General features: G+C 46.5%; 1 protein-coding gene and 1 pseudogene across 1 annotated transcript; one reads left to right on the top strand and one right to left on the bottom strand.

The window, feature by feature from the left end:
• The first annotated feature begins 506 nt into the window (after positions 1-506).
• Positions 507-3,204, top strand: LOC147981695 (uncharacterized; annotated as a pseudogene).
• A 4,934-nt stretch (positions 3,205-8,138) lies between these two features.
• Positions 8,139-9,310, bottom strand: LOC147981694 (uncharacterized). Its single transcript, XM_087517192.1, has 3 exons — positions 9,251-9,310; positions 8,964-9,113; positions 8,139-8,687 (listed from the first exon to the last, which is right to left on the bottom strand). Exons 1-3 carry the CDS (start codon positions 9,308-9,310, stop codon positions 8,139-8,141), a joined length of 759 nt encoding a protein of 252 aa, XP_087373318.1.
• Positions 9,311-12,913: the final 3,603 nt, after the last annotated feature.

Genomic DNA, 12,913 nt, shown 5'->3' with positions numbered 1-12,913 from the left:
TATTTTACTACTCCTATACACTACACGACCACGAGTACATCACACTCAATTGCCGACCGAGCTGCCTCTGCAGTTCAGCAAAACCGCCGTACGTGCTGCCATCACCACGCCAACGACACGACTGTTCATTACATCACGCCACAGCTATTTACCACTCTCCGCCCTGCGCCCCTGCCTGCAACTCTACGTAATGAGGTAATAGCACCCAGATACCCTGACTTGCACCTAATGTGATGATCTAGTCCCAAATTTGTAAAACTAGACCAAGCCATACTCCAACTTTCATCCAATGTGATGATTTAGTCCCAGGCCAATAAGAACTCGCCAATTGGCTGCCAAGTGGCTGGGCCGGTCAGCGCGCGCATATTTGCACAAAACCCCCTGTCGTTTCTCTGATTCAACCCGCAGTATCCCTCCACCTGAATTAAATCTGTCGCATACGAGTTCACGTCCGTTCGAGAGGTTGGTCGCTGTCGAGGCGACAGAGCTCACGGGCTGGCGAGGCGATGGTGACGTCAGTGACTGAGGCGTCGTCGCCGCCGTTCGCCGGCGGCGTGGAGATGCCGGCATCTGCTCATCTCGTCCGGCGTTTGGGTGCATTCCCTCCTGATTACTGTGAGCTCGGCGCCCTGTCTCTGCTTTCTTTTTCCTCCCTCTCCTCTCCTCTGCTTTGCTCCTCCGAGCTCGTCGCCCCGCCGTTTGCAGCTCGAATCGCGTCCATTTGTGCTCGAATCGGGGTCGTCTAGTTGTGTTTATAGAGTAGGGTCATCTATGGCGAAGTGGAGCTAGGTTTTCGGCCGATGAAATTAGGTTTGGGTTCGACACGATAGCTAGGGTTTATGGGGGAGAAATTAGATGTTAATGCCTTTGTAGTTGCCTTTTTGTTCTGCTTTAGCCTGTACTCTACTCAAGCATTTGTTCGTGTTGTGAAATTTAAGTAGTTTTTGCTGTTGAACATGTTCAGTTATCTGTAGTTCAGTGAATATGTTCAGTTACTGTATTTAACTGAATATGTTCAGTTACTGTAGTTAACTGAATATTTGCAGTTACTGTAGTTATCAGAATTTTGTCAAGTACTGTAGTTATCAGAATTTTTTCCAGCTTACTGTAGGTAACTGAAAGGTTCAGTTAACTGAACCTTAAGCTATTATTCAAGTATGTTAAATCTTTGTTTATTCAGTTAACTGAATATTTGTTTTTGAACTGATGCATCTTTGTTTTGAATACAGTGTGTGATGCAGCAAATGGAGAAAATGTGGACAGTCCATTTTTTACACTGGAACTTGAGCATGGTGGAATTTTCTGTGGCCCAATCAGAAACCTGGAGTACTGGAATCCTTCTGTTGAGGTGCTAGACTTTGTCGACTCTGGCACTTTCTCTTATTCATTCCTTGAACAACACTTGGTTTGGTTGGGATATCCTTTGAGTGAGCACATCATTTACTTGAGCAAACCAAATAAACCAATCTCAGATGGTTTGATCAGAATTAGCAGTGATGAGGATGTGCAGCATATGATAAGAGTTAGTGCTGAGCATAAGATGCTTGTAGTCATGGTTGATCATACAGATTTCATCAGCAACTTCAGGTCTGACTTGGTGTGCACATTGCCCCTATCTTTCATAACATCAACAACAAGTTCTGCAACAGCAAATGCATCCCCTTCCCATAGCATAGTTTCGGTCTTTGTAGAAGATCCTTTGTCAGAGATTGCAGCAAATGGAACAGGCCCAGAGATTTTGCTTATTGATGGTGCTGAGCAGAACTTGCTAACTAAAGATCCCTTGTTAGAGATTGCACCAATTGGAACAGACCCACAGAGTTTGCTTATTGAGGGTGCTGAGCACAACATGCTAACTGAAGATGGAGAAACAGTTATTGAAGATGTAGTTGTTTCAGATTCTGATCTCAGTGACAGTGACTATGACATAGATGATGGTGATGATGATCTTTATGATGACAACATTGACTTTGATGTTGATGAAGAAGCTGATCAGGATGAGGATGATGTGGAGCCTGAATACTTGCTTGAGGATGAAGATCTCAACCTATCAACTGAGCAAGCAGATGAACTTAGGTACAAGTTTAAAGCTTTCAATGCAAAGGTGGACATGATTTCCCCTGTGTTTAAAGTAGGGATGGTATTTGCTGATGTTGTTGAGCTAAGACATGCACTGACTGCATATTCAGTTAGAAACAGAGTGCAGATCAAGAAGATAAAGAATGATAAGAGGAGACTTGAAGCAGTTTGTGAAGATGGTTGCCCATGGTATCTGTATGCTGGCAATGACAACAGGACAGGGGGTTTTGTCATCAAGACTTACTATGAAGAACATGTGTGTCAGAAGAAATGGAAGATAACGTCACTGACAGCAAAATTCCTGTGCAAGTATTTCATAAATGAGTTCAGAGATGACCAGAAGATGTCACTAGGTACATTTTCAAGAAAAATCACCAATGAATTTTATGTCACCCCTAATAGATGGAAGCTAGCTAGGGCAAGAACTGCAGCACTTAAGGAGATCCATGGTGATGAAGTAGAGCAGTTCAGTAGGCTTAGGGACTATGGTCATGAATTGAGGAATACCAACCCTGGATCTATATTTCTTCTGTCAACTGAGGTTGTTAGAGACAAAGACTTCCACAGGGCAGGAAATGTTTGAAAACTCTATATTGGTCTTATGATGCATTCAAAAGGGGTTGGCTCAAGGGATGCAGGCCTATTATTTTCATTGATGGCTGTCACATGAAAAATAGGTTTAAAGGAGTGTTGCTTAGTGCAGTGGGTATTGATCCTAATGACTGCATTTTCCCTATTGCAATGGGTTGGGTAGAAGTAGAGTCCACTAGTTCTTGGGAGTGGTTTCTCATTACATTGAGAGATGACCTTAACATCACAAATACTGCTCCTTTCATTATTATGAGTGACAAGAAGAAAGGTTTGATCAATGATGTGCAAAAAATCTGGCCAGATGCTGAGCGTAGGTTTTGTGTTAGGCATATTTATCAGAATTTCAATGAGAAGCACAAAGGAGGGCAACTGAAGCAAGATCTGTGGACCATTGCAAGAGCACCAAATAGGGTTAAGTGGAGCCAAAACTGTGAGAAAATGGATGGACACAGTGCAACTGCTTTCCACTGGAGTGAAAGACTTGATCCAAAGACATGGTGTAAATCATTTTTTTAATGTCTTTCCCAAGTGTGATATTTTGCTGAACAATAACTCTGAAGTATTTAACAGCTACATTCTGAAGGGCAGAGAGATGCCAGTGTTGTCCATGCTGGAATACATCTTTTACAAGATCATGCAAAGGCTAGTGAGTAAACAAAGAGAGGCCATAGAGAAGTGGGCAGGGCAGAGAATATGCCCAAAGATCAAGAAGAAACTAGACAAGAACACTGAATTTGCTGCTAATTGCCATGTCTCTGAAGCTGGCCAACAATTGTTCAGAGTTCAGTCTGGTAACTCTAGTTATACAGTTGACTTGTGCGTGCACACTTGTGATTGCAGGAGATGGCAGCTCTCTGGAGTACCATGTGGCCATAGTATAGCATGCTGCAGGGAGGAGAGAATTGACCCAGAGACAATGGTTCATGACTGCTACAGTGTGGAGAATTATCTGAAAGCATATGGATACACTCTGGTTCCACTTAGAGATCCAAAACATTGGGAGAAACAGAATGGAGACAAAGTATATCCACCAGTTTTCACTAAACAGTTGGGAAGGCCAAAGAAAAAACAGGAAGAAAACACCAGAAGAGAAGAGAAGCAGGAATGGTGTTAGATATCTGAACAAAAAAGGTGTGACAAAGCACTGCTCAATTTGTGGCAGAGCTGACCACAACAGGAAATGGCACTACAGGTGGCAGGAAGCACTAATTGCAGAAGGAGTAGAGCTTGTTGATGATAACTATGATGATCCAACATTTCTTCAGGAATGCTTCTGTTGCATCTCATTTTGCACAGTTGGCTCTAATGCATGAACTCCCTAAAATGAGCTTATCTGAACATCTTTCTTTGCAGAACATCTTTCCAAACAGGCCAGATCCTAGGTTGGATCCTACTGAGTCACCAAATAGTATGGTTTTTAACATGGCCAGCAGGGACAGAGCAAGAAGACCTCCTCAAAGGGTCCATGGCCCACTGCCTGAGCTCTCTTCATTTATTGCTGCTGCTGGGGCTGAAATACCATAACCCAGGATGACTACAGAAATGAATATTGCTAGGCAGACAAGGGCAAGAACTGTAGCTGACATTGCAAGAGGAAAGAAAAGGAGAGGAAGAGGAGAGGTACATCCAAATGCAAGAAGAGGAAGGGGAGCAAGTGTAGTCTCAGCTCTAGGAAGAGGTGCAAGGGCAGATGCAGGGTCAGGAGAGGGAGCAAGTGCAGGTGCTGGGAGAGGGAGAGGAGCAAATGCAGGTGCTGGGAGAGGGAGAGGAGCAAATGCAGGTGCTGGGAGAGGGAGAGGAGCAAATCCAGAAACTAGAGAGGAGGCCAAGCAGGTGAGAGGGCATGGTGGCTGATGTTTGGAGATGACATTGCCAGTCATATTCCTGACCTAAATGCTCCTCCTGATGATTTTCCTGCTGCCTGATCTAGTGGCAGTTGTCAGCCACCATTTTTTGACAAGGCCTATACTTATGTAACTCATAAACTGGCCTTTTTTTGTTATGTCAAACTGCAGCATAAGTTGCCTCATTTTTTGGTGGCAAAATGTGGCATATATTGCCTACTTATTTGGATGTCAAACCATGGCATACATTGCCCTTTTTATAATTAAATATTATAATTAGGAGTTAACTAAATGTTGGAAGATATCTGAATGTTGCAACATATCTGAATGCTGCTGTTCATTGAATTTTGCTTGTTCACTGAAAAAAAACTTGAAAAATTGTTTTGGAGTAGAGCTTGTTCACTGAAAAAAAAACTTTAAAAATTGTTTTGGAGTAAATATTGTTGCTGTTAATTAAAAAGATTTTTTGAAAAAAATTGTTTGTCTTGGGCATCAAACCCAGGACCTGTGGATAGCTAACCTAACTGCATTGCCAGTGTGATAGTAATAGTGATTTGTTTAGATGGTGCCACACACTGTTGATAAGCAGACCCATGAGTTCTGAATTTAGCTGAATTATGTTGTGTTAACAGAAGTGAATTTTGCTGCTTTTTACTGAAAATAAACTTTATAAAATGTTTTGGAGTGAATACTGCTTATGTTAACTTAATACTTATCTATTTTGGAGTGAATACTATTGTTGTTAATTAAAAAGAATTTTTATAAAAAAATGTTTATCCTGGGCATCGAACCCAGAACCTGTGGATAGCAAATCTAACTGCATTGCCAATGTGATAGTAGTAGTGATTTGTTTAGGTAATGCCACGCACTATAGTTAAGCAGACCCATCGTTCCACTAGCTCGGTCGCTCCGCCGATTCGGTTTCCTAGGCCTTTAAAGCCAACCACTAGCTCAACTCCACTCAACTCCACCGCGCTCCCAGTCCACCCACGTCGCACCTCGTTCCTCGGACTCCCCACTACCCCGCTCCACCAAGAAAACCCCCGCCGCTGAGCTCCACGCCGCCACCGCCATGGACAACACCCCCGCATGGCAAAGGGCCATCGAGGATCTGGCCGGCGACGACGACGCTCTCCGCGCGGACCTGAAGGAGATAGCAAGATGGTTCCCCTCCGGCGAGATGCTCCTCCACCACGCGCGCGGCCTCGTAAAGGTCATGACTGACGACGAGAAGCATCACGCCATGCCCGCACCTGGCGTCGCTCCGGTCCTGGTCTTGCGCTTCGCAATGACCGAGACGCGGTCGGACGATCCGAGGCAGCGCGCGCGGTGGTGGATGTACCACTCCGCCACCACCCAGTCGCCGCACCCGGATCCGTTCCGCATTACCTCTAGGATGCAGCGCGTCGACGACGTCGTCCTCGCCCTCCCCGCGCCGGTCAACACAGCCTACTGGAACCGCTTCAACCCCGACCTGCTCGTCCACGACGACATCTCTGACATCCAATCCTCCTCTGATGATGAATCCTACTCCGACGACTCTGACTCTGACTCTGGCTACATACTGGATAGCGAGTCTTCAGGCGAGGAGGACAGAGAGGTGGTCGTGCTATTTGACGACGAGCCGGACGACGTTGTGATGCTGGCTCCCGTCGTTGCCGGCAACGAGGGCGACAGGGAGCTCCCCATTGACGTGGACCTGCTGCGAGAGGTCCCTGACATTGTGAAGCAAGAGGTGGTGGGGGAGGTGCTAGCGGAGGTGGTGGACGGGCAAGCACGGGAAGGATCTAAGAAGAGGAAGAAGCCGACGAAGATTCCAGTTTCAGGGAAGGTGCGCCGCTCCCAGCGTTTGAAGCAGCTGAAGAACTGAAGACTGCTGAATGTAGTTAGGTATGCTCAGTAGCATATAAGTTAGCATATCAGTTAGTATTTAGGTGTGCATCACTTAGTTTTGAGCACATAAGTTATCTGTAGTTTCGAATGGGCAAATTTTGCTGCATGTGGAGGGTGAAGGAGATCTTAGTTTGAGCTACTTTTGGTCTGTGTTGAACTACTGCTGCAACTGCATGTGGGTTGAACTTATGCTGCAAGTACCTAAGTTATATGTATGTTGCTTTCATATGTTGTTGTTCCTGTTGTTAGTTGAATATGCTGCTTTTGGTATATGTTGGTTTCATATGTTGTTGATGCTGTTGTTAGTTGTATATGCTGCTACAAAATGTTGATGTTCAGTTAAAGTGAGTTTACTGAAAAAATCAAATTCAGTGATACTTACTGAATACAAATTAGCTAGCCATTAACTTGTATACAAATTCAGTTAAACTTACTGAATACAAATACAAATTCAGTTAAGCAACTACAGTTAAACTTAGTGAATACAAATACAAATTCAGTTAAAAGGAGTTTACTGAATACAAATTCAGTTAAACTTACTGAATACAAATTAGCTGGCCCACAATAATGGGTCGGGTTGGGTTTTTGACTAATATTAGCCTAGGACAATGGTATGGGATTTTGACTTTTGTGCCTAATATTAGCCTGTAAAAATTGGCTTGTTTTTAATTTACAGCCTAATATTAGCCCACAGTAATGACATACCAGCCACCCACCACCAAGATTTACCTACCACCCACCCCTCTTACTGCTATATAAAGCACACCCAAACCCAAATGGCACAACCAGCAGTCAAAGGCCAATTCCTCTCTTCTCCTCCCCCCCAGACGCCAGAGAGAACCCTAGGAGGACATGGATCCTAGAGAGGTAGTAGATGCAGAAGAGGTACCCAGTGTAGCTAGGCGTAGAGAGGCAAGAAGGATGCAGAGAAGGCAACTGGCTGAGAGAATCCTTGCAGCACACAACCGCAAGGATGTTCAGCAGTTCCTAGAGGCATTCCCACCTGGATCAAACCCTACTGATGATGAGATCATCTACTGGGCAAGGAGGAGGGCTAATCTCCATCCCTTTCAGGTCACTAGGATGAGGTGGGCCAGGATTCTTTACCCAGAAGATTAAGCTATGAAACACCCCAGATCTTCTATCTATGTATGAGTAACTCTTTTATTTATCTATATATGAGTGAGTGTTTTATTTACCTATGTATGAGTGCACTGCATGTCAGTTCTTTATCTATGTATGAGTCAGTGTTTTTTCTTCAGTTAACTCTTACTGCATTTTACTAAATCTATACTACTTATTCTCTGTTTAGTTCCAGTTCTGAACATTTTAACTCAGCTAACTAGTCTTCATGTTAACTGAAACAAAAACAGTTAGTTAACTGTATAGTTAACTGATACAGTTAAGTAGTCTTCAGGTAAACTCATAATCCATTTTACTACAAATTCAGTTAACTGGACATGCAAACAGAGAGAGACAAATTCGGTTAACTCAATTCAGTGAACTGGTAATTCAGTGAAACTGAATCTTCAGTAACACTGTCAAAATTTTAGTTATCTAATAACACCTTGCAACAACATAACTTGGGCAGTCATACAAATTAAGTTAACTAAAATCAGTCATACAAATTCAGTGCCTTAGATGATACTGGCATACAAATCAACAAAGTTCACTAAAGAAGTACAACTAATTAATAGCTCCAACTTAAGGCAGCATTACACCAACAAGGAATTACTCAAAATCATCTAAGATCTCCTTCACCCTCCTTATCTTTGTCTTTGTCTCCTCCTTGTGCCTGAATAAATAACCAATCATGTACTCCAGTTTCTTCTTCTCCTTCTTCAGGTCATCCCTCTGTGACACAACTTTGTCCAACTCTTCCTTCATGTTGTCCATCTGTTGCTTCATCTCATCCCTATCTTTCTCTGCCTTAGCCCTCACAACCTGATGAATGCTAGTGCTACATTTATCAGACAGCTTTTTCTTCTCAAGCTCTTGCTTTAGGTCAGAAACAGCAAGTCTTGCATTGCCCAACTCAGTAATTGCCTGCTCCTTGTCAGCCACCATCTTAGCAAAATCTAGTTTAAAAAACCTCAGATCTTTTTCCATCTTTTCTTTCTCTCTCACAACCCTAAGATTTTCTTCAGCAAGATGTAAATTCTCACTGATCCTTAACTTGTTCTCATCATCATACATGCCCCAAACCCTGGCTAAACTCATCTTCAGAGTGGCAGGCCATTCAGGGTCAATCCACTCCACAAAGTTGCATTTAGGTGATCCCTACCAAATAACAAAGAAAACAAATTTAGATAAATGACAATCTTGGAGCACTATTGATTCAGTTAAATTTATTTTAATGAATTTAGGTTCACTTAACTCATTTAAATTCATTTAGGTTCACTTAACTTCATTTCAATTCAGTTAAGTTAATTTAAATTCAGTTAAGTTCAGAAAACAACAAGCTGTTAACTGAAGATGCACTCCTCCACACTCTTATACAGATCACGGTAAGATGACACATTGCAAGTTTGAAAAATTAACTGGAGATCTACTAACCTTTTGTGCACAAGCAAGATATCTCCTCCCACTGTCAACTGATTCAAAAGACACAAACTTCTCACAGACATCTTCATGTTCACATCTAGCTGCAAGATCTGTAGCAAGGCCTCTCCACTCAGAGCAGAAAATGGTGGCAGGAGCAGGAGCCTACAACATTGTTTACAACATATTCTAGTCAGCAAAGAGGCAGGCATCATCTATGCTGAAATTTTGCTACTCAAGAACATACACCCTTCCAATTTTTGCTCAATCCCTAACTGCCAGAGACATAGTCAAGAACTAACCTCACTTGTCACAGAGTAGCCGTCGGACGACGAGCTCGATCCTTTACTCCAAGATACCATGGGGGCGACCTGGACGGCGGCGGTGAGCTGGACGGCTGCGGCGAGCTTGTTGGCGGCGTGGAGAAGCTGATGCTGGAGCTGAGGGGGCAAGGGGGCAGATGGGGAACGAGTGGAGCTGGATCTGGACCGGACGTGAAGTGGATTCCTCTGACATATTTAATTCAGGTGGGGGGATACTGCGGGTTGAATCAGAGAAACGGCAGGGGGTTTTGTGCAAATATGCGCGCGCTGACCGGCCCAGCCACTTGGCAGCCAATTGGCAAGTTCTCATTGGCCTGGGACTAAATCATCACATTGGATGCAAGTTGGGGTATGGCTTGGTCTAGTTTTGCAAGTTTGAGACTAGATCATCACATTGGGTGCAAGTTAGGGTACCTGGGGTGCTATTACCTCCTACATAAGCGTGCACTTAATTGCTCATCACTGTCGCAATGGGAGCATTCGTCAGTGCCACGAGCAGGAGTAAATTGCAGAAAACAATCACTTTGAAGGCAAGGTTTGCGAAAACCACTACAATACATTATTTTTGCAGAAAACACCGTGTCTTCGGTAATCTTTTTGAGAAAGCACTGATCGGCGGATTGGGCTCAGATAAGTGAGATTATGACAGATGGGGCCCGCCAGACAGACTGACGTGGCACCAACCTTTCACACCGTTACATCGAATCGTTTTGCTTGACACGGGTCCCGCTTGTCAGTAAAACACTCTCTTCTCTGTGTCAGACCACTTGGTCATTTTATCGAGCAAGTGCAGCTCACGGCGATCGTGCAGGTGTTGCAGGGCGCAGGAGGTTCGCCGAGGCAGTCTCCGGCGATGCAATAGAGGCGCACAACGTGGATCCGACGGGGATGACCCGATCCCGACGGGATCTGGACGAACCAGAGGGCGGCGAGGCGGTTCCCGACGTTGAGAAGGTGCGGCGGCCCGCGGTCGGCAAGCTCCAGTGTCAGTGGCTGGTCGGGGGGAGCACCGGCTCCGTCGCCGAGTTCGAACACGCCGGTGCCCAAGGGGATGCAGAACTTGGTGCGCACCGGTGCCGAGGGGGATGCTGACCACGGCAGCGCTCCAGCCTAGTGTGATGCAGACCACGGCGGCGGCGGGCCTGAGCGAGGCAATGACCCGATCCCGACAGGATCTGGACGAACTGGAGGGCGGTGAGGCGGTTCCCGACGTTGAGAAGGTGCGGCGACCCGCGGTCGGCAAGCTCCAGCGTCAGTGGCTGGTCGGGAGGGGGGTGGAGCATCGTCTCCGTCGCCGAGCTCGAGCACGCCGGTGCCCAAGGGGATGCAGACCTTGGGGCGCACCGGTGCCGAGGGGTATGCAGACCACGGCGGTGCTCCAGCCTAGTGGGATGCAGACCACGGCGGCGGCGGGCCTGGGCGAGGCAACGGCGTTGACGGGCCCTGGCGAGGCAACGGCAGCGGCGAGCCTGAGCGAGGCAACAACGATGGTGGACCTGGCGAGGCAATAATGAAGTCTGTGTGAAGATAAGATGAACCTGTTTTTTCTTTTTCTTCCAATAACAGGTGGACCCACATAGGGATGATAACGTTACCAGGCGTTGCCGTTACATGTGAGATGTTAAGCGGTGCCACATCAGCCTGACTGGCGGGTCCCTTCTGTCATAAACTCACTTATCTGAACCCAATCCGCCGATCAGTGTTTTATGCAAAAAGATTACCGAAGACACGGTGTTTTCTGCAAAAAAAATGTATTGTAGTGGTTTTCGCAAATCTTGCCTTCAAAGTGGTGGTTCTGTGCAATTTACTCCACGAGCGGGGACAGTGGCACGGTGCGGTCGACTTCGCGGACGCCGCGTCACCTCGCCTCCTCGTGCTCGAAGGCGAGCCATGGTGCCCAGTTGGGCGAGTCGGAGGCGAAGGCGGGGTCGCGGCGCTTCTCCGACGTTAGGAGTGCCCGCCGGCGCCGCATCTCCTCCGCGTGCGCCCTAGCCGACCGCGGCGCCGCCGGCACCGGGATCCTCTCCGGATCCAAGTGCCAGTCATGCGGCAGAGTGGTGTCGGGGTACGGGAGAGGCACGTGGTGTTGTCAGTGCCACTCCGCCTGATGCACCGGCACGTTGACGCGATGCCTCTGTCGGCGAGTTAGCGCCGGCGGAGGCGGGAGAAACTCTGAGGGAAAAGGAATGGCGGGCGACTTGTCCTTGGCCTTGCTGCTGCCGGTGCCGGAGAAGAGCCCCATCTGTGGTGGCTAGGGTGGCTAGGGTTTGCTGACGACGGGGGAGCGAGTGTAGCTAGATAAGGACGGGAGTTGGCTAGAAGTGGATGAGGATGGCCCCGCCGCACGGTCGGCTTAAAAAAGGACGACCGTCGTTGCTGATGCGTGGGGTCGCTATCATAAATTAGAGAGAATTCCTTATTTGGCCCTCTCTTAAAATTTATGTCCTTATTTGGCCTAAAACAAATTCTCTTCCCTATTTGTCACTAAATATAAAATTTGTTCCCTATGTGACACTTTCATCTATTTTTGGCAACAAAAGGTGTTAACTGCAATGTAAAAAGACAATCTGCCCCTCGTGTTATAGATGGCTTAAAAAAGAGCGTCCATTTCTTCAGCCTGGCGGGACAACCCAGCCAAGACGTTGCCGTGGAGCTATAACAGGTTTTTTAAATTCATATCTCGCTTTAAAATTCAACGCATGTTCCATTCAGATGCATGCAGAAACGGACTTTAGGAGCACCGTGCCATTTCTGTTGCATATACGTACGCACTGTCAGACTCATGAGTACATGACGGGGTGCAAACTCTTCATGTGCCTGATGCACGCGAATGCAACATATGCACCACAACACCAACGGTGGTCTGTAGGAGTTAATCACAATTTACACAACTAAAAAAAGCTACTGCATTACAAATCTTAATTTTTTTGTGACTCCTAATGAATTAATTTGAGTTAGTCTGAATTGATGTCGGTCTGTATGTTCCACTAGCTTTGACTTTTGGCTCTCATCTGGCTGGAACCAATAAATCGGCTCAGTGAAACAAATGAACGTTTTTTTTCTCATCCTAGTACAATATCGGGGGTAGAATAGTCTTTTCATGTCCCATTAGGGGCCAAAGTAGTTAGAAATGTCACATAGGAACAAATTTAACATTTGGTGTCAAATAGGGAAGAATGTGGGCATTGGTCCCGGTTCGTGAGCCCAGGGGGCCGGCCGGGCCACGTGGGCCATTGGTTCATTTGGACCTTTTGGTCCCGGTTGGTGGGATGAACCGGGACCAATGGGCCTCGCTCCTGGCCCACCACCATTGGTCCCGGTTGGTGGCTTGAACCGGGACCAAAGGTTCCCCTTTAGTCCCGGCTCATGCCACCAATCGGGACCAATGAGGTGCCTATATATACCCCTCGCTCGCGAGCAGAGCACCCCAGTGCTCTGTTTTTCTCTGGCCAAGGGGGAGAGGGCTTGGTGGTGCTCTAGCTCACCTCCTATGCACACAAGGTGTTCGATGGAATGCCCGAGCCACACTACTTAAGCTTTCTCCTCTCCAAGCTCCATTTTCCATAATATTTGTCTAGGTTTAGCGGTCCGTCACGCCCCGTCCCCGTCTTCACCGCCGTCGATCACCCGCGCCGAGCTCAT

Source organism: Triticum urartu, chromosome 3A, assembly GCF_056163025.1.
Source record: "Triticum urartu cultivar PI428250 chromosome 3A, HENAU_Tu73, whole genome shotgun sequence".
Lineage (NCBI taxonomy): Eukaryota > Viridiplantae > Streptophyta > Magnoliopsida > Poales > Poaceae > Triticum > Triticum urartu.
This window is presented reverse-complemented; position numbering and strand designations above follow the sequence as displayed.